Raw genomic sequence first — 23659 nt, 5'->3', positions numbered from 1 at the left:
AGTTGCTGCATTTCCTTGACTCTGTCCCCTCTCTCATCCGGACATCGTTCAGGGCTTACTATTTTGCTGGACATTAGGCTCAGCCCTTCTGTGTTATCTCATTTAATTTTCACAAGACACTTATTAGGCAGATGCTGTTCTCATTCTAAAGATCTTCCACCTGAGGCTCTGAGAAGTCAGTTGCCTGTCCACACCAGCACAACTCCAGGTGGATAAGAGTTGCTCTGAGTTCTGAATTAGCATGCCAAGTGGTTTCCCCAGCACTTCTGGTGAAGCACTTGAGGATGGAGTTGCTGCCATTGAACAGAAACCTCCAGTTTTTACAGGTACATGTATGAATTCATCTTTGTAAAGAGCCACACATCTATGACACTTTCATAACTACTACAACCACTTGTAGATTGCTTTTAACATTTTGAGGATAAAGGACCTATTCAAAGATCTGGAAAACCCAGGTTCAAGGCCCCTGACTTCACACATCACCCTCCCCCTTTCTTTCCATCCCTACTCCCATGGTCATGCAGGTGGGTAAGGGACTGCATCCTAACTGGTAGCCATGCAGCTCCGGATGGGTCTGGAGACTCTTTGCCCACCTGCCAGGTGGGCCCTCCCTCCTGGGGAAGAACGCACCTGTCAATCTTTCACCTCCATAACTTCATCTTGGATTCCGGTTCTCCACCTAGTTCATGGACATCCTAGCACCCATTCCCAGGCTTCTGGGTAGTTTTAAATTTAAAAAAATAAAAATAAAAGAAAAGCACTCCCTATTCACATGCAGACCTTTAATAACACGAAAGAGACGACACAGAGGTTCAAACACTAAATCACCTTGGCACTTTCCACATTAGTGTGAGTGACACACACATTATAAAGGAACAATGTGTCTTTGGAAAGCAAGCAGGGAAGGGGTCGAGTTTGTTAAGAGAAACTCAACAGCTGCCCAAACATTGTTGGGACGTTCTGTGAACTCCCTCTGGCCAGGGCCAGCAACTCCCAACGTCCGCACCTTGACTGGTGGTGCACAACCCGGACGCTGAACTGGTCTCCTTACTTCCCCTAGAGGAGGAATCCGTACAGAAGGATTTGGGAATGTCCTCTCTGTAGCCTTCTCTGTTTGGGATGACGGAAAACGTGAGAACTTAAAGGCTTCCTCTCGCCCTCAGAACCCCACAGCCAGAGCAAGGACAATGACCCGGTGGGGGATGGGATCCACGCAGAGCTTCATGCTTTTTCGAAGCATTTCGCACACAGTGTTCTCGTCAGTCCATGCAGCAGCCCGAGGAAGAAGAATCCATCAGGAACTCGCCCAGGACCACATGGCTGGGTACCGGGATCACCGAGGCTGGAAAGCAGATGGCAGGTGGGCCCAGCATCTCCAGCAGGTCACTGAACATCTGTCCCATGGTCACCTACTCTGACTTCTCTCTCTCCACATTCGGGTCACTGGTCAGTTAGCAATTCCATTAACAAGATATTGATTTCAAAAGAAGAAAAACACAAATTCTTCTTTGACGCCTATATATAGATATAAAAATAAATGTGGCACTCTTTATTGCTTCTTTATGGATGTCTTTCCAAGACGAAAAGACCCTGCTGGGGAACAATTCCTCCACCTTTTATTTCTATGTGCACATAATCCTCCTTAGTAATAGCAGAGCCTTCACACGGGGAAATTATTTGCTAGATATTTCTCACTGCTTCCTAGCTTGGCCTGTGGATTTCTCCCAGATGTAAGACATGTGGGCTGCTGTAACAGAACACAGTGAATTCACAGAGCTGTTTCCCAGATGCGGAAGAGGACAGCTGTCCTCAGCAGTCTGTCACAGGGCCAGCTCTGGGCACTCAATTTTCTCGAGACCCTTCTTCACTACATCTCACCATAGCTTTCATATGACTGAAAAAGTATCCAGGAGGTTGACCAGATAGCTGCATAAAACACCAAGATGGTAGCCATGGAAAAGGAGAGATGGCCCCATGCTACATGATCATGGAATGGTTTTCGAGACTTTGCCAGCAGAAAGTGGGGTGGGATCCACTCTCCGATGCCTTCAGGCAGGTGAAGGACTTCACAGCAAGGATGCCATCTCCAGCGTGGGGCTCATTCTGCTCTGGTCCAATGTGGCATCTGGCATGCCACTGAGTCCTCAACATGAGCAAAGACAGCAGAGATCCTGCTCACACCACTTCCGTCTTGTGAAGAATCACTGGTCCCACGTGCTTATTCGGGGAGGTGACAGGGAGAAAAGCTCGTTCCATGCCAGGTTTAGAAAAATCTGGAAAAATACTCTGTAGTCGTGCAAACTTCTGAAAAAGAGGGAAACAAAAGAAACAAGTCAAGAAGCGAACAGCTGGGGAGGTGCTGCCCTTGTCAACTCTATTTAAATGCCATTCCCTCAGCACTGGCCGGACAACCCATGCAGGAAGCCCTCTTCATACTGGTCACCTCACTCCCTGTACAAGGCACTTGCACAACTTCGCTGCTGCTTCCAAACGCCAGCCAGAGATTGGCTGACTACGGATCGCAGCCCTTTCAAGCCTCTAATGTGAGACATCTGTATGGAGAGTTGGTGTGGAGGGAAGGGGTCGCTCTTTACACATGGACCGACTGGAAATTCTAATTATCTTCTTATATGCAAATAGCCATGACAACCAAATGGAAGCTCCTTGGGGCAGGAACAATGTTTGATACCTTTGTAAACCCCATAGAGTTCCTGGCATAGAACCTTGAGTACAGTAGGTTCTCATGAGAGTCTTTTGTTGTTGTTGTTGTTGCTGTTTTGCAAACATATGCTTCCTATTTAAAAATATGGGGGGATGAGGGTGTACTCAGTGGTTCAGGGCTTGCCCAGCATGCACAAGGCCCTGGGTTTGATTCCTGACATTGTAAAGCACAAGAACAAAACAAAACAAAAACCCTTTTCACTTTAAGAATTTTTGTTTATATTCATCAATAGAAATCACTGAGAAACTGGTGCATCCAGAAAAATCCTGGTCCATTATGTAATGACTCCGTACCAAATCATGAGTATCATGAAATTACAGTCCCTCATGTTTTGCTATGGTTATGAGAGACAAGTATTTCATCTTGTTGTAAGATTTTGGTTTTGTTTTTTTAAAGTTTCTGATTCCCATACAATAATTATACTTATCTGTGGGGTGCAATGGGGTGTTTGTTATTTGACTAATATCTAAAAATAGAAATCAGAGATGAGTGCAGAGCCAGAGAGTGTACAAGGTACAGTGGGTGACAAGAACCAGCTCTGGGGTAGCTCCTGAGTCATTCTGTCCTGCCCCCAGCTAGACTGCCCTTCCTGGTGGGAAAGATCACTTTCCAGTGGGTCAGGACCACAGCTGGCCCTGCTCCCCGACAACCATGGTCAGCCCAGGTGAGCAGCCGTGCAGAAAGAGGCTGGGGGTGGGGTAAGCTGGAGTCTGTGACCAGCAGCTCAAGGTCACGGCCAGGATGCCCAAGCACTGCCACACCAGGGGACATCCTGTGTGCCCCATGTTCTCAGGTTAAGTCTCAAGGAGGGAGTGAAAATACCAAATATAGCGAGGAAGAGTCCCCAAGAGAAAGCCAACCAGGGCCGGCGAGGGGACGGGTCCACCCTGAGTGCTGGGAAGAACAGGCCTCTGCCCGGGATGTGGTCGCAAGGCAATTCTACCACCCCGACTAGGAGGCGCCAGGGAGTCAGCAGGATCTGCTGGTATTTCTCAAACTTCCTCCGCCTGCTTTCCAGAGTTCCCTGGGTGTGGCCACGTGACCCAAACAAGATGGACGTCCAGGGGCCTCCGTAAGTCCGGGGTTCAGAGAAGGGTCTGGCTCCCCGTTATTGAGTGAGTCACACTATCCACAAAACATCCCGGGATTGGTGGCCCCGGGGGATGTCTTCGTGGTCAGCGATGATGACACAGATACTCACGCAAGTGAAGATGATGAGTGTCAAATAGAAAATGACCAGAGAGAGGAGGAGGACAATCTCAGCTCTGTATTTATGAAAGGTCGCTTCCTTAGGCTCCTTAGGGCATCCTTAAAAACAAATCAAAAAATAAGAAGGGATAAGTGGAGCCATTCCAACAGGACGTTTTTATCATGATAAAAGGCTGAGGATGCTTCCTTCTCCCTTCCTCACCCCAACTCCCCAAGTTCAACCTTTGCTGTCAGGAAAAACCATAGTAATGGTTGTGGCAATGCAGCGCTCGCAGCCACCCTGAGCCACCTGCGGGTGACAGGCTGTGCAGACAGGGTCCCCTGTCTGCAGGGCCCATCTGAGTATGCCTGTACTACAGATAAAGAAGCCGGGGCTCAAGACTGAAGCAAGTCTGCTCCGGGTTCATCCTGCCTGCACTTCAGAGGTGGGGCCAGGCCTGGCTCTTGTCTTCACATCAGAGAAACCACCCTAAGTGTGTGACTCCATCAGCAACCTTAGCTTCTTCAGGTCAGGTAGATTGGTAAGCGTCCCCACTGCAGGGAGACTCGGAACTATGCAATGAGGTGGGCGAGCTGCCCTGCTATTGCCCAGGTGAACACATTTTGGTAGAACTGAGCTCTCCCTCCAAGCCAGGCAGAAAAGTTGGAGAGAAGGGCTCCTTAGAGATGGAAAGCCAAGGCTGCAGCTTGGAGGAGGCCAAGGACCGAGGCTGTAGGCCCTGCCCTAGAGCAGCCAAGAGGCGCAGGCTCCTCCCCCAGGCGCAGGCTCCTCCCCCAGGTGCAGGCTCCTCCCCCCAGGCACAATAGCCAATGTGCCAAGCAGGAGCATTGGCACGGGCTGCAGGGTGGCTGCTGAGACAAGCTACTTAGAACCCGAGCAGGAGCGGGCACTTTGTGGTGCCCAACACAGATCAGGCTACCCCAGGCAGTGCCATAAGCATTTTAAAGCGATGTCTCATTTAACCTTAGCAACAAGCCTATGTCCTAGACATCACTGCCCCCATTTTAGAGATGAGAGAACTAAGGCTTCGTGTAGAGCAATGGAGTGCCCAAGGCCACAGGCTAATGAGCTTCAGAGGTAACAGCTGAACCAGATCTAAATGATTCCAGTCTGACCCCTTCACTCCTAGGCAGCAGTCCCTCGGGAAGGAGCAGTGGAGGAAAAGTGCTGCGCTCTGTTCAGCCCCTCTCCTCTCCGGCAGGCCACGCTACCCATCTCTGCTCATCTCTGCAAGATTGCTTTCCCTGTGAATAATATTAATTGAGATCCTACTGTGTGCACAGCCAAAGCAAGCTCTCTTAGGAGAGACAGGCAGTAAACCAAACCATACACAGCATGTAGGGTGTAAAAACCAACCAGAATACAGACGGAGAAGCGTGTAAGAGGTGTGCGTGTGTGCGTGCACGCGGGTACGACAGCGAGAAAGCGCAACCATTGCCCCTTTAGACAGCACTGTGTTCTTGGGAGCGTAGGAGTACTGTCTGGACTCTGATGGCTTTCACATAACTGACATAAGCTACTGCACACAATCAGGGACTCTAGGACACAGTTATCATTTCCGGCCTTAACCCCCTAACAAGTGCTGGGCAGAAGTCGCTGTGTCGATTAAGGCACACTCCTGCGTGGAATTCAGCCGCCAGCCCCCGATGGGATCAGAGCCGCAGAGCTAGACTCTGAAAGAGAGGATCGACTTCCGGACCCACAGAAAGGGCATGCATGCGTCTTGCAGGAGGTAAACAAGCCCAGCAGGTCACCTCACCTGTCACTTTCAGAATCACGGTGGCGCTGGCGTTTCTCTGCCCTCCCAGCTCCTGCAGAGTGCACCTGTAGGTCCCCGAGTTGCATGTGGCAGTGTTTTTGATCTTCAGGGAATAGGGGCTGTCCACGGGAGCCTCGGAAGAGTCGTTCTGTCCCCTCTGACCATGGTGCGGGTCCTCCTGGAGCGTGTCCGGCGTCTCCTCACTGCCCTGAGGGAGCTGTGGAGAAACCACGACAGCGCATCACACTCTAGCGTCCAAACCTGCGAGCTCTGGAGCCCGCACTGAGGTTTTCCATTTTGTTTTCATAAAACTCATCCAAAACTCATGTTTCTAAAGCAAGAAAGATATGTTGCTTTTTTCGTACGTGTGAATTCTGGGGGAGGAGGAAAGAGCTGATAAAAACCTGCGAGGGCTCTATTTTCCTTGGAATAAGATCAGGTCTGCATTTTATGATTTTAGCACCAGGATCTCAACTTCCACCCTATGGAAGGGAGAGTGTCACTGAGGATGGTGGTGACAGGACTGAGGATGGTGGTGACAGGTCGGACATGACTCACTTTGGATTCAATTTTGCTGCTGTTGGTTCTACAGGAAATGTTCTCTCGTTTTCTGCAGAAACCAACTCGCCCCCAGATGGGTTCCTAATTTTGGATCCCAGCCTTTTATTTGGAAAAGTCCCCAAGTCTCTTAAGAGCAAAATCAGACAACTGCAAACAGGGTGCAGGGAAACAAAGCCGCCCGTCAACAGCCGCCTCCTGGGGCCGTTCTTCTCCACCCAGGGGGGGAGGACGACAGGTGGACAGAGGACTGCAGGGATGGCACGGTCATTTCCTCAGGTGGTCACCGTAAGCCAAGTATGGAAGGGCCGTCACAGCACCACAGACCAGAAAAGGAATCTGGCTGTTTTTTCTCTTCCTAAATTATCCTTGTGACTCGACTGGTAGGTGTTGCCAGCGTGTCCTACTTCAAAGATGTGACACATGGCCCATTCGCCGTCCTACCCAGACATCATTTCATTTGCCAGTTGCTACATCCCTGAAATTTTAACGCTTCTAGGATGTATTTGCACCAACAGTGAGGCAAATCGTCGTTTTGAGTCTCGGGGACAGTGCTTCAATGGGAGCATCCCTGAGCAGCCCCCGCGTGCCCTTTGCTGCTTGGCTGGGGACCTGCGGGGGCCCTGGATTAAATGGCATCCCTTACCTGTCCCTAGCGTTGCAACAGCACCCAGGAGCTGCCCTAGGGAAAGAGACAAATTAGCAGGCCTCACGACCACTGTCCTGGCCTGCACCTGGGCGGTCAACCTCCTGTTTCGGGAGCATTCTTTCTGCAGTGCTGCTGCTTCTAGGAAGGGACTCAGGGCAGGGAAACAGATGACCAAGGTGTTAGGGGAGCAGCCTGTGAAGGAAACTTGATACCCACGCCTGAGTGCGCACAGACACACGCACACCCTGTTCCTGCTTGGTTTATTAAGTTAGGGACTGCACGGCAGGCCACCCACAGCTCAGGTACCAACCTTTGGTGCCGGCTGCCATTGGGTACAGTGGACTACAGAGACATCTGGTGGCAGATTTATCACTCACTCCCCGCACCAGGCTGAGACAAATGGCCCTGCCCAGGGTGAGTCTGTGGACATAAATCCCATTTCTTGATGTTTTTTCTTGTGCATAAAGGCTCCTTCCTAAATAATCAAGAAAAAGACTGAGGCCTTTGGACGTTCAAAAATCAGGCCGTAAAAGGAAAGGTGGCCAGGGAAGCTGGGAGGGAATGAAGAGCATCCAGATGATTCCAGAACATGCTGGAATTAGCACAAGGTTTCCAAGTCCAACTGGACCACAGAGTCAGGGGCCTGGCTAGTCAACAACCCTCCTCTCCCCTCTACTGCCCAGCAAAGCAGCTTCCTCCTACCAGGGTGGCCATAAGAAACCATCTGTGCCCGGCTGCCCTCAAGGCCAGTCTGAACTCAGTAAGCCACCCAGACTGCACCCTCACAGGGACACAGCATCCTGCTTCTCAAACATGGCTGCAATGACCATCTGGTCTTCTCCTGGAGACTTCCTCTCCCATCCAGGGACCCCTCCCTCAACTCAGAAAGCACCCCCACCCCCAACCCCCAAGTCAAGATCAAACCCACAAAGCTCCCTGCAGCTGGTGGAAGTGTGAACAGTGGTCCCTATTTACATAAAGAGGCCCCACCATTGAGCCAGGTGTGGGAACCCCCTGCAGTAGCCTCCAACCAACTGCAGAGGAGAATTCACTCAAAAACTGGGCAGCAGCATCAACAAAATGTTGCCAATAGTAAGATTTGATGGTAAGATTTCCAGGTGCCTCTGGTAAAGCCTACAGTTATGTTCAAACGGCAACACAAAGGCAGGATGAGACCACAAGGAGGACAAAAAGAAGAACACTCCTCAGCATGTCCATAGCCAGCACTCTTGCTCTTTGGAGCCATAATTAAAATAAGGGTTACCTGAACCCAAGCACCATGAGAGGCTGAAAGTTGGTCTGATAACTGAGATGGCTACTCTGTGACTAACAGGCAGGTAGTGTATACAGCATGGATACGCTGAACAAAGGGATGACTCATGTCCTGGATGGGACAAAATACAAAAGTGTGAGATGTCATCACACTACTTAGAGCAGTGAGCAATTTAAAACCTATGAATTGTTTATTTCTGGAATGTTCGATTTAATATTTTCAGACCACAGTTGACGATGGGAAACCGAAATGGAAAAAAAAAGTGATACTGTGGATAAGGAGGTACTCATATACAGCAACCAGGACCTTCTGCAAAGTCATAAAATGCACCTGGAAATATTTCACAGCCTTCCCTCTAGTTCAGAGTTCTAGGTATGTCTATGTCTATTTTCCCTTCCTTTTGCCATCTGAAGATATTCCTTCTCATGGGACCCCCCCTGAGGAATCCAGGACTGGCCCACAGCTGCAAAAGGAGACTGGATTTTATGTTATTGTTCCACGCTCAAAGCAAACAGGGCAGCAGGGTTATCGTGGATGTTCTTATGCAAAAGTTGAAATGATTCTCTACACACATGTGTCCAAGCACACGTGGCTTTTCCTTGTCTGAAGAGTGAGCTGGGGAGGAAGCAGACTGAGGATGGAAGGAGAAATTCCAGAGGGAGGAGAGCAGAGGAACAGCCAATGGATCCTCGACTTTGCTCTGTTTTATGAGTTCTTCTAAACACTGGAGCTGGCTCCAAAGCAACCACTGGCAAGAAACACTCTTTAAACATTCCAGATCTCAAAGTGTTTCACTGCTTCCCTGCAAAAGCATTTAGGAAATAGTAATTTATAACAAAAGGAGCCCTCAGATTCATCCACAGCCAAGCATAATTGACGGCAACTATTTAATGCTGATGTTGTAGCCAGCATGCTCAAGCACAGCACAATTTGGACAAATTAATTCCTCAAAACATGCGTTCCAACGATGTTTTAAGAAATCCACACTCTGTGCATTAATTTTGATGCTGACAATTTTTTTTTTCGTACTGAATTAAATAAGAGCAAAATATGGGCTATCTCTTTTACAGAAAGCCTCAGGACTTTGATTTGTCTCAAGGTCCCCACTCTGACTGAATAACCTAAATACCATATCTTTTTATGCAAGAGAGATTTGAACTTAAGGAAACCCCAAGCCCTAAATTAAAAGAAACTCTCTTTAACTTGCTGAATACTATGTTAAGCAAATACACATACTGATTTTAAGGGCAAGTGAATTAAGTCTTTTTTGTGTGTGTGGTGGATAAATTTGAATTAGAACAAAAACTAAAATATACGCATATGGCTGGACTTGAACCAGCATTTCAGCCAAAAACTATTGTAACAAATGCCTTGTTACAAAAGTTTACATAATTTTACCCAAATACATGCTCACGTCCTAGAGAGTACCATATTTAAATGGACCAAAGGGCAAGAGTTCTATTCCAACAGCAATGGAAGGGTTTGATCCTAAACCAAAATTCAACTTCATCATTCATTAGCACTTAACAATGTGATAGAGGGGCTGCAGTTGTGGCTCAGTGGTGGAGCACCTTGCCTAGCACGTGGGAGGTACTAGGTTCGATCTTCAGCACCCCATTATAAAAATAAATAAAATAAAGGTATTGTGTCCATCTACAAAAAAAATTAAGATGTGATAGAAGCCTAAGAGAAAAGGAAGAGATTTTTTTTTTGAGGGGGAAAATATGTGTGTACATACATACCCATGCAAATAAATATTTCATCTACTTGATCAAACATATTTAAACGTAGAGACTAAGCATTTAAAGGTGACATTAAATTAATCTGCTGTATTCCAACCACATTGGAGCAGCTTTTTTTTAATTGCATTTTGTGTGCACTAACATTCATGTACCTTGGTTTCTAACTCAATTAAAGTGCCAATAGAATCCCCATTCATCACCGAAACAGCTTTTTATAACGTGCAAAAGAGTTTGGCTCGGAGGTTGATGTCATAATGAGGGGAGAATGTATGAGCATTAACATCGTTTTTTTCTAAGTGTAGTTTTATTAGAAAAATGATTTTCCACTTTGAAATTTACTGGGTCTAACAGACAAGAGCTGGATTTATGGCTGTTAACGAGAGTTACGAGCGCAGCAGAGGCGGCATAATTAAAAGCACAGTCCTTGGAGTTGGGACAGAACTGGAAGCACACCCCACGCCTGCCACAGCTCCTTCTGCTCTGGGCCATGGGACCACACAACTCCCAGGCTGGTTTGCTCCGCTGGAACCAGGGGAGACTGCAGCTCACAGCTGAGGTGAGCATATTGATGAGGATGCATCCAACCCTAAGAATGGTACCAACACACGGCAAGCCCTAAAAATGCTACTGCTCTCTTAGCCAAGGTGTCATTCAGAAGACTCGATAGGTCCTTGCACACAGGATGGATTCAAAAAGTAGTTTCTGCATGAATGAGCGAATTTCAGAAATCATGAGAGACAGTTTCAAGAGCGCTGCCTTTGGAATCCAAAGGCCTGAAGCCAAGCCCCAGCTTCCCCACCGGTGAGCAGGGTCATGTTCAGTAAATCCCTTCACCTCGGAGTTTCATTTCCTTATCTGGATGGACGTCGTTGGAGGAATCAAAGGAGAAAACACGTAAAAGCGCTGCTTAGCTGGTAGCGCCGGTAAGAGACGTGTCATCACAGTTCCCCATGCCACCCACACAGCTGTCATTCCTTACAGACATTTCCCGTCTCCTCTGGGCTGTCCTAGAAGTCCCGATCTTTGTCTAAGGGGAAATTTTTTGTCCACTCATCACGTCTTTCCAAAACACTCAACACATTCTGAATTTCCTAATGCACCATCCTAAAAATGCAGCAGAAACCTTTGAAGTGGGACGTGAAGGCGACCCTGCACCACACATTATTCGGGACAATCATCCTTCTTCCCTCAGCACCCTGGGGGTCAGGGGTATCACGACCAGCTCCGGTCCATGTCTTATACAGAGCTCCAGACAAGGTTTTAGAGGAGACAAACTTAACTCAGGTCTGACATCCCAGAGACGGGTTCTGATGGGCACACGTCCCAATCAGAGCCACCGGAGAATAATCAGACATCTGTTGACCCAGCAGGACAGAGGCACGGTCCTTGCCTTGACCCCAAGTCTGCAGTTACCAGCTACTGTCGCATAGCCGCGTGGAGGCTGGCAGGGAAACCAATGGGGAGGGAGAAGAGTGGAGAGATGGGAAGCCACCGAGCTCTGGGGAGGTTTCTTTGCTCGGCTTAAAATAACAGAAAGGTCTTCTCTCACAGGTCAGGAAGGCAGAAGTCCAAACTCAAGGTGTCAAATTTATTTCCAAATAAAGTCATAATTACAAGTACCCAGGGTTAGGACTGCAGCGGTATCTTCCGGGGAAACTCAGCACAACCCCTAACACCACCTGTCACTGAAATGGGAACTGTATGTTGTTTTTTCAGTTTTTTTCCGTAGCAATCCTACATTAGCCCATATGTTCCTTTGCTTTAAAATAGTTCTGACTGGATTTATAATCCCTGGTGACTGAAAGAGTCCTCACTGATGGGGGCACCCTGTGTCACCACATGAGTGTGACACACAGGAAACTGTCTCCTTGTGGCTCCAGCTTCCAGAAAAAGTTACAAAGCCAATGCTGCTCTGTCCCTTGGGCCACCTGCTCCTTAAGGAATGAGACCTCAGGCCCCGGTGGGACTCAGAACTTTTGTTCTCCAGACTGACCCCGAAGGGCTGGCCCTGGGCGATTTTGAACTGTTTATTTCAACTAACATCCTTCTTGCCGCCAAAGGTTTTCTCCATCAGGACCCATGGTCCTAGACAGCTACCAGCTCTTAAAATGGAGCCCCTCTTAGGAGGCCTGGGACAGCAGAGTAGTTGGTGCTCCAAGAAAAAGTCAAGTGACAGTAACAAGTCTGGGGGTCCCACGCGTGTGCTGGTTCCCCAAGGCACACACGGGACCTTTGCCCAGGGGCAAACCCAACAGTGTCAATGAGACTTAGGGACGTGTCTTGATCCAGCTCTGGACTGAGCTCAGGGCTGTTTATAGAAAATACAGGATTATTGCCGAAGTGTCCAGGAAGGGGCCATGGAACAGTTTCAGACGGAGGAACCCGTTTTTGAGGTAAAGGATCTGTTTTTGGTCCTGCCCTACATAAAACCTTCCCCTACGTCACTGTCACCTCTTGCCAACTTCCCCCTTTTTGTGTGGTGGCAGAACCAAGAACGTAACTGGGACAATCCAGTCCTCATGTGATTTAGGTTCCTCCTTATATTCATGGAAAACAAGTGGGGTTTGGTTTTTCTATTTCACCCTTGGCTCCCCGGCTCCTTTCCTACCCTCTTTTAAGCTGAAAGATTTTAGCTCTTTGACTCAGACCTACCACCGTCCAAAGGGCCACCATTCTCAAAGGACCCGGTTAGACTCCCTCCACCGGCTTTGAGGCAGCCTCTGCAGAACCACACAGATAGGACCAGTGACAAAGAAAAGCCCAAGACGGAAGGACGTTCCAAGGTGTATCTGAGCCTGAATTTGAATTAACCTAAAGGGAACGTCACGGCAATGACCGAACGGATCTGCCCCTGAGACTCCTCTGGGTGAACTCTATCCTGCCCACTGCCCCGAAAAACACGCGCTTCTTCAAATGGAGTTTGCCTCGTATCATTCTCTTCACTTAAAATCCTTCAATGGCTTCTCACTGCTGAGAGGAGAAAGTTCAAGGCACTATACAGTCGGTCATTCAAGGTCCCTCACAATCTGTCCCCAGCCTTCTTTCTATCCTCATCTCTCAGCCGACAGCTGTGTCATTCTCCCTTCTCGGTCACCAGGGACCCCACTGGGCTCCAAGACCGCATGCCTTCCCATGTCCATGCCTTTTTCAAGATGCTCCTCTGGCACAACTCTGCCAGTCTTGGGGTGGCCAGTGCCAGCCCCAGGACTTGGCACACATGGGGGACCTACAAAGATTTGCTAAATCATGAAAGTATACATAATAAGAGAATCAAATTTTTGTCTTTCACAGTCTGACCTAAGACAGAGCCCTTACGTGTGATTCCATCAGGCCGAGAGCCCAGGCACCCGTGGGGGTGGCCTGATTTTCTGTGACTCTAGTGCAGACATTGTTCACACACTTGAGCTTTCCTTCAGTTTCCACCTCTATTTGATGTCGAAACACAGTCTCAGGTCCAGTTTTGACAGATGGCATTCTGAAATCAACAAGTGCACTAAGTGGCATGTGTGAGTTCCCCTGCAGGTCCATCAGAGTCAGTGGCTGATGACATCAGCCCCAGCCCTTCCTCAACTGCAGCCCCTCCTACAGCAATCCCTGTCCTCAGCGCCCGCGCCCTATAGGTCATTATCACACAAGATGGTGGAGACAGAAAATCTAAGTCCACTCAACAGCAGTTCATCGACATACAGGGAAGATAGCTTCCTAACGAGCCAAGGACAAGAGAGACCTGCATGGTGACTGTCCCTGAAGTAGCTTCGTGTGCAAGCCATTAACCTGCTGCCCAACAGTTCCCTTAACATGAATGTCAGGAATAGAACACTGCCCGGGTGGGTGTGTGGTCTTCCGCAGCGGGATTCTTCCAGATCTGCTGGAGTTCAAGCCTGACCTATTCTCTGAAATCACAGTCTTGCTTCCCCTTTCCCCCTTCCTTTGGAAATCATCTAAATAAGACACTCGTCTTGTGACACATGACTGCCCTCACCCCCGCAGCATCTCCCGGAGACGACATGGACATCCTCTTTCGCTTTGTATCATTACAGGTCCTCAGGGCTCCTCGGTGTGACACGAGATGGCACTGCACCTCCTCCTCAGTGCACGTTCGTTAATATTAGCAGAGGACTTCGACTGTGCCCAAAGCCCCCGTCCAGCACCGTCCTCTCTCTCCTAGGAGTACAGCTTCGTTAGGGAAGCCAGGGCCCGTGCCCCCCAGCATGGAGCCCGGGCGCAGCCTTCCCATGCAGGGTCTTCCTGCCGCGGACACGGTGCGGTGGTGCTATGCCCTCTTATTCCAGAATTCAAACAAAGAGCAATGGATCAAAGTCTATTTGCATATGTTCTCAAAATACCTCCCCATAGAACCATAATCTAGTAGAACTTTAAAGGCTAAATTGAACTACGATCCCTGTGGATATAATTTATTAATTTTTCTAATTCTTCTCAATCACCCATACTGCTTTCTAAGATACATGAAAGGAAGCGATGATCCCCTTTGGGGATCCCAGAGAGGAGGCCTGCAGCCCACAGGAAGGAAAACCGAGCTAACGGGAGCTGGACTAACGTGGTCCACCTTGGGCTTTGCCTCTGACCTCCTGTGTGTGTCTGTACCGATGCCCTCTGACCTCTCTCATTACATCTCGGAAACAGAGAATAAAAGAATAAAACAGGCGCTGTTCTTTCCCAACTCATCCTAATGTTACAAACACTAATTGGACACCGTCTGCTTGGAGTTTTGGGTAAAAGGCAAATGATTTAAAAAAAAAAAAAAAAACCCCAAACAAAAAGCAGATGGTTTACATGGGTCCTTTGTTAACCACAAGTCATCGGTGCCAACTGGACAGTGACAGGATGCTTTCTGGTGCCTGAGGACAGAGGAGTGAAAGGAATTTTAAATTATGAGTCACTACAGCCATCACTGTGATCTGCAGAAGGCCTGCAAGAATGTGACGGAATCTGGCAGACGTGGGGGGGGGGCTGCACCTGCCCCCCCCACGGCCCACTCCCAGGTCACAAATCGGGACAGCGAGGCAAAGGGAAGCCACAGGAGCTCGGCCAGGCCTGGCTCCAGGGCTACCCTCCCCCCTTTACAGGTACCCCTCCCCTTCACTGAAACACTTTACCAGAAAGCTGTAGAAAAGCAACAAGATGCCTAATCTTGTGTAAAATGAAGTCTTTCAGTATTTCACCATCAGCCTGGTTTCCAGAATGCTCTATCCATTTCTATTGTACAAGGGCAATCAATGCAAAAGGGTTGAAAAATAACAAATGGCCACACAATACGCTCAGGCCTGCGGAAAAAGCACTTGAGGAATAACACATCACTTCCAAGGCTCCTGATTAGTTCATTGGCACAACACGGCTCTTCCAGCCACAGTTTAGGGCTCAAAAATGACCATGATGTGCTTCTTCAGTGAACCCATTCCATGGGCCAAGGGGAGGGGAAAACTCAGAACGCCTAGAGACTGCTGCTTTTTTTTTTTTTTTTTTGGACAGAGTTTTGAGAAACCTTCAGGCTAAATCTTGCAAGAACTGTGTCCAATACATATAGAGTTACATCATCAGCTGACATCCCAGAAGTCAAAGGTTAATTGCTATGGTTTACTGAACCATTCCAAACGACCCTGAGCAAGAAGATTTAACTTGACAACTGTTTGAACTCCACAGTCTGAAATTTCATCTACTCGGCTCACGAGTACTTTTTAATTACTCCCCTGGGGATATTAATAATGTTTTCTTTTTTTAATTACTCTCTGGAAGGGATAGTGGTTTCATGTTTTCCTCCTTCTTTGAGATGACTAAGTCCATGCATGGTTAGCCCCGGGGCATTTTTATTTTCTTTACCTTAAGTAATTAAGGCAGAAGACAGAGATATCAGAGCCGACTTCTGACAGCCCAGGATCTGGACTCAGAATGCTTTGTTCAAATCAACTCCACCACGGAGCAAGCAGTGTGACAGTGTGATAGTGAGCAAGTCATTTCCACCCCCTGGGCTCGGTTGCCTCACCTGTACTGCGCACCTGTAGGAGCGGTAATAGTACTGACCTCCTAAGTCTGTATTGGAAGGATGGGAATGGACAACATGTACCTCAGAGCCTGGCATACGGCCAGCATTCAAATAATAGTTTCTATAGTATTTTTTTTTCAATGCCATTTTTTATGCATTATGCAGACAATTTTGGAATTGTGTTCTCTGATCTCACAGTGCATGGTACCGTGCCCCAGGCGGCAGCACCAACTCCTCTGCGCTCCGCCAGCCTGAGTTCACTGAGCACCTTTGCACTTAACAGGGCAAATGCTGGGTCCGGCACAGAATGCACAAAAGCTTTGGTGTAGTGTTGTCCCCGGGGAACTGACAATCTAGATAGGAGAGAACATGGCGCATGCACACACACACACACACACACACACACACACACACACACACACACACCTCCTGTGCTGCCTTGCATCATTTAATGGCCAGTCTCATGTGCAGGTTCTCTTAGTACCTTTTACGGTGGGCCAGGGAAGGCCCTGCATTTTGTGGAAAACAACAAACACACAGAGATTGCTTCCCAAGGTAAGACAGCAAATCAGAGAGAGCCAGAGAGCTTGCTGGGATATCACATTCATTTGGCTTAAAATGGAGGCACTATGGTGGCAGACACCCCACTTCAGGAAAGGGAGCAAAGGACCAGCATGATGAAACGGCATCTGCTGGGCTTTCAAAAGCCACGGGGATGGCCTCTTAGAATCTGAGAATGTTCCAGTCGAAAGAAAACCTTTTAAAAGCCTCCCACAACTCAATTCTCTCACAGTGGGCAGCCCCACGTTGTTAGCATGAGGGTGCTGGCTCCCGCACCGTGGCATGCCCTCCTGGCTTGGCTGACTCCCAGCCGCAGAAAGGCTGGGGAAGGAGGCTCAGGATATCCCAGAAAGGGGATGGCCACCAATGCCACACACAGCCCATGAAACAGCTAAGTCACTTCTGACTGTCTGAGTCCTTCTTGTCAAACGGCCCCTCCTCCTCCCATGTCTGTGGTCATCACAGTCACAAGACACAAGAAATCAGGACTCGGGGGACATTGCTCCTGTCCAATGCCCAAACCCAGGCCCTTGTGGCTTCCTTCGTGTACCGGCCACAACCACAGGTGGCCCCTAGAATCGAGGCCCAATGAGAGGTTCCCTGTCCTTCCAAATATCTCACTGGGATGTGCCACCTGGGCCACGTTTAGGGTTAGAGAGAGGGTTGAGGTCTTTGGGCAACAAAAACCTAAGTCTGCCTTGGAGCCGGATGCGGCTGAGGCTGGAAGAGGACGTGTCAGAAGGACCTGGTCCTCCAGGTGCAGCCTCCGGAGACGCCGAGACTCCCCCCAGGGGTAGCCAGCCCACCCGCCTGCACCCCGGGCTGCGGCACGGGCGCTTACCTTGGCCCAGGAGACCGCGTAGGAGACCTGTGGGTCCCAGGGGGCGGTGCAGGGCAGGTCCACAGTCTCGGAGCACGCCACCTTCACCTCCCGCGTCGCGGGCGCCAGGCTGCAGGCTGCAAGAGAGAGAGAGAGCCGTGAGCCGGCGACGAGAGCGGGTGTCGCGAGGAGGCCGGGGGACGCGCTCGGGCCCTACCGCAGCTCAGGAGCAGGAGCAGGAGCTGGAGGCCGCGCGACATGGCTGGAGCGCTGCGCCGCCGCCTCGGGTGCCGGCCAGTGGCGCGCTCGCGCCGCGCCGCCTCTTGTACCCGGCGCCCGGGGACTTCCCTGCGCGCTGGCCCCGGGGAATCCCCCGCGGGTGGCGGAAGCGGGCGGCGCGCCCTCCCTGGCCCCCGGTGGCCGGGGCGCCCCCGTCCGAGCCCCAGTCCCCGCCCCCCCAGCGCCCAGAGCTAGCGTCGCCGATGCGGCTGGGCTGCGGCGACAACAATCCCCGCGGAACGCCCCGCGCTGGCGGCTTTGCAAACCGCGCTACACGCGTGACAGGCGTTGACCCTCAAAACGAAGCCGGGTCCAGGCCTTGAAGCTGGTTATGCCCATTTTACAGAGGCGAAACCAGATTCAGAGAGGGTGGGCAGCTGCCCGCAAGGCCCAGCCTGTCCGTGGTGACGTCACCGACGAAGTCCAGCGCTCACTCTGGGCCAGATGCTGGGATCATGAGACTGGTCATAGGAATCATAGGAAAGGCATAATTCTGCAGAACTTGTCTCCCTGGGTATCCTAGAGGTTTATCATCCGGCCTCTTTAAATTACTTCAGCAAGGGACAACCTCTTCCACTGCAATCATGATTATACACAGCAACACCCAACACTTTCGGGAAAGACAACTGTAGAAGATGGTGAAGTCACTTATATAATCCATCCAGAAGTCACTTCCATTAGCGTTTTACTGTATCGATTTCCATGCACAGATAGCTACTTTCAATGATTCTTACTGTTTGACACCCTACTTTATGTTAGCTTATGTTTTGCAAGCAGTTCCACATTTTAAAAATTTCAGCAGCATCTTATAGGTGGCTGTCTAATGTTCTATTGTGCAGTTGTACCACCCGTTAGAACCCATTAGTGTTAGATATTTAGGTTCTTTTTAAATTACTAATATTGCAAACAAAGCTGCTATTATTGTGATGTACTTCACTGTAAATAAATAAACTGTTTGTTTTAAGATTGCCAATCCAAACAACCTGGGAGGCTGAGGCAGGAGGATCCCAAACTCAAGGCCAGCCTCAGCAACCTAGCCAATCCCTAAGCGACTTAACAAGATCCTGTGTCAAAACAGAGAACGAAAAGGGCTGTGAGTGGAGCTCAGTGATTAAGCGCCTGGGTTCAGTTGTTTTCTTAGAATATATCCCTGGAAACAATAAGGGGTGCTTTCCAATCTTGTTAACTGTTGCCAAAATCACCTCCAAGGAGGTGTCCTCGACCTCTGTTCCCACCTGCACTATTTGAGGGTGCCTGTCTCCCTTACTCCCAAACCTTTGTCATCTTTGTTCATCCAGGAAGTTAAAAAGAATGGCGCTTTGCGAGGCTTTTCCATGCCCTTGGAAATGTCCCTGCCGACTGACAGTCACCAGTTGTATGTCGGGGCCTTTTCCCCAGAACCCTCACCCACTTTTCCTAAATTTTGATCAGGATATTTTTAGGTATACGAAAATAAGTATACCAGATGATAGGCTTGAACACATCAGTGTGCAGTTTATCTCTGAGAAAGTGACATTACTGATGCTGGGTGGTCTTCTACCAGCCAGAACTCCTGTCTGCATTTGTGCTTCCTTCCCGCCTTTCTGCGCTGTAAGCCGCGGTGCAGACAGGCTGGGGGTGAGCAAGCTCCCTGGCTCAGCACTGCGGTGCTAGATGCCGCCATCTGGCCCCCCAAGTGTGGCGCACCTCTTTATGCTCTCCTCGGTAGAGCTTAGCCTAGTGGGATTTTATTTCACTTTGCCCGTCTACTGAATGTGAACTAGTGGATCCTTTTAGTGTAATTTATACCATATTTGTGACATATGTCCTGAGGTCACTGATGTCCTTTGTGGAGGGTAACCCATTTCATATCCTTTGATCTTCTCCATTAGAGCTGTTTATCAATTCTGGGCCAAATCCTTTCTTGGTTATGTGCACGCCAAATTCCTTCTCTCGTTTTAAGATTTGTATTTTGTTTATGAAATCTTTCATGTACAAAGGTTTTTAAATATATTTTAATGCGATCAAAGGTACCAGTCTTTTTATTTATGGTTTGTGCTGCTGGTGTTGTGTTTAACAAATCTTTTCCGAGCCTGAAATCATAAGAACATTTTCATTTATTTTCTTCCAAAACCTTTAAAGTCATGCTTTTTCATATGTAGGCTTCTAATCCATTTAAATATGATTTTATGTAGACATCTAATTTATTTTTTTTCCATATGGATATCCTGTTGTTCCAATTCGGCTTCTAAAAGTCCTTCTTTCTTCGCTGATTTGAAATAACATCTCTGCCACACACAGCTTTCCATGCACACGTGGGCCCCTTTTGAGACTCCATTCTGTCTCTCTGGTACTAACACTCTCTCTTGGTTTGATGAAGTTCTTGCTATGGTGATGCTGGGGGGAATCCTCTTATGTTGAATTTCCTTTTCAAATTTTTCCTGGTGTTCTTGATTCTTCACCTTATATAAATTAGAATCAACCAGAGAATCTAGAAAAATCTAGTTTGAATTTTAATTGGAAACATTCAAGTTATAAATTGCATAAAATTAACATATTTAGCAATCAGTTTCACAAGTTTATTGATATTGTGTATCTCTCCGTTCATTCAAGTCTTTAAGAATTTTTAAAACTTTGTACAGAGAGGTTTTGCACATCTTGCCATAGAGTTACTCTGAGGTTCTTCTACATCTTTGGCTGCTATTTACACATCTAGAATTTCTAAACTCTATCTTTCTAGGTTTCCAGTGAATAGATATTTACTTTTTATTCCTATTCTTTTTAGTGACGTTTATTAATGTTCTTTTTATTGTGTTCTCAAATTCAGTGTTAGATATTTCTTTAAGTTACAAAAGGTCAGGCATGGTGGTACACACCTGTAACCCCAGGGGCTCGGGATCCTGAGGCAGGAGGATCACAAATTCAAAGCCAACCTCAGCAACTTAGCGAGGCCCCGAGCAATGCTGGGAGACCCTGTCTCTAAATAAAAAATTAAAAAAAAGAACTGGGGATGTGACTCGGGGGTTAAGCACCCCTGGGTTCAATCTCAGTATCACAAAGAAAATACAAAAGTGTTTTTTCCAAGTTTATGGTTTGGTTTCAATTGTGGCTGCTGGTGTCTAACAGCTTGGAACCCTGGGGACCCCATCTGTTGGATCCTCTGTTATGTATCAGGAGTTGTGTCGTGTCTCTGTGTGACCTTTGGTGTGTCATGTGCTCTTGGAAAACAGGTGTCTTCTCTACCCGTGTCCTTTCCTTTCTTCAATGTGGGTGTCATTTACTAAAAGGGACGTGTTCAGTTCTCAGTCTGTGACTATGTAATCGTCTATTTATTTTGAAATTCTGTCAATTTTTGACTTCATATAATTTTATGCTCTTTAGGAGCCTATAAACTGTATCATTCCAAGCCTTTTTCTTTTTATCTTCATTTAGTGACTTGTTTTCCCCTCAATATTCCTTTTTGCTCCAAAGACAATCTTGTCTCTTCTCGATGTAACCAGGACCCTTTCTTTGGGCTAATAGTTTGCTGGCATTTTCCATACTTTTAACATTTAATATTTATTCATCCTTATATTCTAAATGTGTCTCTTTAAAAAAAAAAAAAAACACATATAGTTAGGTTTTTCCAACCCAATACGACTAACATTCTGTCTTGCTAATTGAGAGTCTAATTTTGCTTATTTTCAGAATTCACCTATATTTAGATTTATTTCAGGCGTCTTTTGAAATACTTTACACGTCGCCCGATTTTCCCCTGGTCCTTTTTTTTCTTCCTTGCATCCATTTTTACTGACCGATTCACTTCACCGACGCTTTCTCTACTGGTTTGGAAGCCATTTCTCTTCTTAAGCGATTACTTTTAAGTATTTTAATATGCAAACTTGGTTTCATAAACTCCAAAATCAATCAGTACTGCCTTCTCCTGCCAAAATGCCCGCCCACCTGAATTCTGCCCATCCCTTCCCACCTTGCACACGGCTGCATCCAGCACCTTCCTCCACTCCTCTTTATTTGCCCAAATTAGTCTTTGTTATATATTAAAAAATCTATTCAAATTTTTTCCGGGGGCGGGGAGGGGGGCTTTCTTTTGAAGTATTGTCGTAGGGACAGACAGGCGGGGCACCAGAGACAGTGGGAAACATTTGTTTGGCTGCAGCCAGGCTCAGAGAGCACAGCTTTTGCTGTAATCAATCAATCAGGGAACCCCGAGTTCAGGGAGTTGCAGAGTTTTATACCCAGCATGGAAGGGGAGGGGCTCAGAAGTTCACAGTCTGCAGAAGTTCACATAAAAGCAGCTTTTTCTTTCACTAAGTTCTGGGCAAGTTAACCCTTCAAGGACAACCCCTGAGAAGGGGAGAGCTTCTTCTCCCCTTTCTTTCCTCCCCTGCCAGCTGTTACCACGGAGCCCATTTGTAACTTATCTTAGAAATGTAGACATCTCTGTGAAGCCCAGCTCAAGGCCAGAGGCCTTGTCTGCACATTTCTACAAACTACTCTACTGGAGACATGTTTGTGAGAAACTAGTAAGGGGTGTCCAGCACCTGGAGTGCTGGTATCTTCCCGGCCAGTGGCCAAGTAAACAGGGCGACAGGAAAACAGGGAGTTTGTCTACACTGACCTCTTTTGTGGAGACTCTTTTGCCGACAGTCCTAAAACCAGCCATGGTGAGGGTTTCTGGAGCAGCCCAGTTAAGACTTTTCTGTGGGGAAAGGGGGTGCCACTCTAGTATATTCTTCAATACGCCCTTTAGCCCAGAACTTTTAGTGTTGAATGCCTTTCCAGTTTTCTCTGAAAATCTCACCCCTATTCGTGAGTGGCCGTCCAGTGGCGATGCAGAAGATGGTCATTTTCTCCCAGCACCCTGTAGTATTCCATGACCTTCTGGCTGCTTCCGCTGCCCCTGCAGAGCTCGGACGAACTGGTGCACATTCCTGCTTAGGCAACCCCGACTTTCATCTGTAAGTTTCCTAAGACCTTGACCTTGAACCTGGGGATGTTACCGTGCTGGGTGGAGGAGAGGATTCTGTATTCTTTAACCTGCTGCAGTTGATAGCTTTTCTAGTTCTTTTTTTTCTCACTTTGAAGCTCTGTCTTACCTCAGTCTCTTCATTTCCGCCCCCTGGAACACCCTGGGGACTTGTGCTGGGCCTCACCCCAGCTCCTAGTTGACGAGTCGAGTCCTCCTGCCACGAGGTCTGCGTCTCCCTCTCGGCTCACAGGCTTCTGAAGAGCCCTCGGGTCCGGCTTTCCAGCTTCTGGTCATTTTATGTGTTTGGCAGTTTGTGATTACAAATTAATCTCCAGTTGGCACTTCCTGTGTGGGTGCTAGAGGGCCTGGGGTGAAGCTGCGGTCCCCCTAGAGACACTGTCTTTATTTCAACCGGGTGCCCCAAAGGTACTACCAGCCTGTAGCAGTATTCTGTGTGGATTTCTTGCTGGAGTGTGTCCTGGACCACACTAGTAATATAAATCTAAGTACCGTCACCTATGTGTGAAGACACAGGTACGATTATGAATTCTTTTTCTTTTTTGTATCAGAGATTGAACCCAAGGCACTTAACCCCCGAGCCACATCCCCAGCCCTTTTTATATTTTATTTAGTGACAGGGTTTCACTAAGATGCTTGGGGCCTCACTAAGTTGCTGAGGCTGGCTTTGAACCTGTGATCCTCCTGCCTCAGCCTCCCGAGCCACTGGGATTGCAGGCGTGTGCCACCACGCCCAGCCCTATGACTAAGAATTCCAAGGGAGCATTTTCTTGTTCAAGGAAGCTTCCTTGGTGTCACACATGTGCACAGGTCGTTGTTTTTGATCCTCAGGTTTCCACCTCTAAGCCTCCTCATCTGGGCCTCATCTGGGCCTCACCAAAGCCAAAGCCTCCTGACTCCCCAAGCTGGCCAGCCGCTCCCTCCCCAACTCGCAGCAGCCCCAGAGCCAACTCAGGCTGGTCCACAGTGTTCCCTTAATTTCTGACCCTTCTGATGCCCCTACTTTTGTTTTTAATTTATTTATTTGTTGCAAATGCAGCTGAGCATGGGACTTCACCCAGCCCTTCTAGGAATTTCCAAAACACATTTTTCACAATACAGAGAAAGCCATACAGGTGA

At 48.2% G+C, this 23659-nt stretch overlaps 1 protein-coding gene across 2 annotated transcripts; it reads right to left on the bottom strand.

Moving 5' to 3' along the window:
• Nucleotides 1-767: 767 nt before the first annotated feature.
• On the bottom strand, nt 768-17992 carry Cd83 (CD83 molecule). Of its 2 annotated transcripts, none has more exons than XM_040282123.2 (5): nt 17513-17992; nt 17317-17432; nt 5692-5908; nt 3924-4030; nt 768-2301 (listed from the first exon to the last, which is right to left on the bottom strand). In XM_040282123.2, the coding sequence occupies exons 1-5, from the start codon at nt 17553-17555 to the stop codon at nt 2176-2178; spliced, it is 609 nt and encodes a 202-aa protein (XP_040138057.1). In that variant the 5' UTR covers nt 17556-17992; the 3' UTR covers nt 768-2175. The 2 variants fall into 2 exon arrangements, with proteins under 2 accessions (XP_040138057.1, XP_005329187.1); XM_005329130.5 differs by having other exon boundaries at nt 768-2304; nt 17513-17726.
• Nucleotides 17993-23659: the final 5667 nt, after the last annotated feature.

The sequence above is a fragment of the Ictidomys tridecemlineatus genome, chromosome 8, assembly GCF_052094955.1.
Source record: "Ictidomys tridecemlineatus isolate mIctTri1 chromosome 8, mIctTri1.hap1, whole genome shotgun sequence".
In the NCBI taxonomy this organism is placed as follows: domain Eukaryota; kingdom Metazoa; phylum Chordata; class Mammalia; order Rodentia; family Sciuridae; genus Ictidomys; species Ictidomys tridecemlineatus.
This window is presented reverse-complemented; position numbering and strand designations above follow the sequence as displayed.

Bases quoted from the DNA above. Each gene is read 5' to 3' on its own strand.
- Cd83 (XM_005329130.5), bottom strand. From the start codon at position 17,555: ATGTCGCGCGGCCTCCAGCTCCTGCTCCTGCTCCTGAGCTGCG. The intron at 4,031-5,691 runs GTGAGGTGACCT...TTTGTTTTTAAG, and splicing joins CGTGATTCTGAAAGTGACAG to GATGCCCTAAGGAGCCTAAG. The intron at 2,305-3,923 runs GTGAGTATCTGT...CCTCTTTTTCAG, and splicing joins CACTCATCATCTTCACTTGC to AAGTTTGCACGACTACAGAG.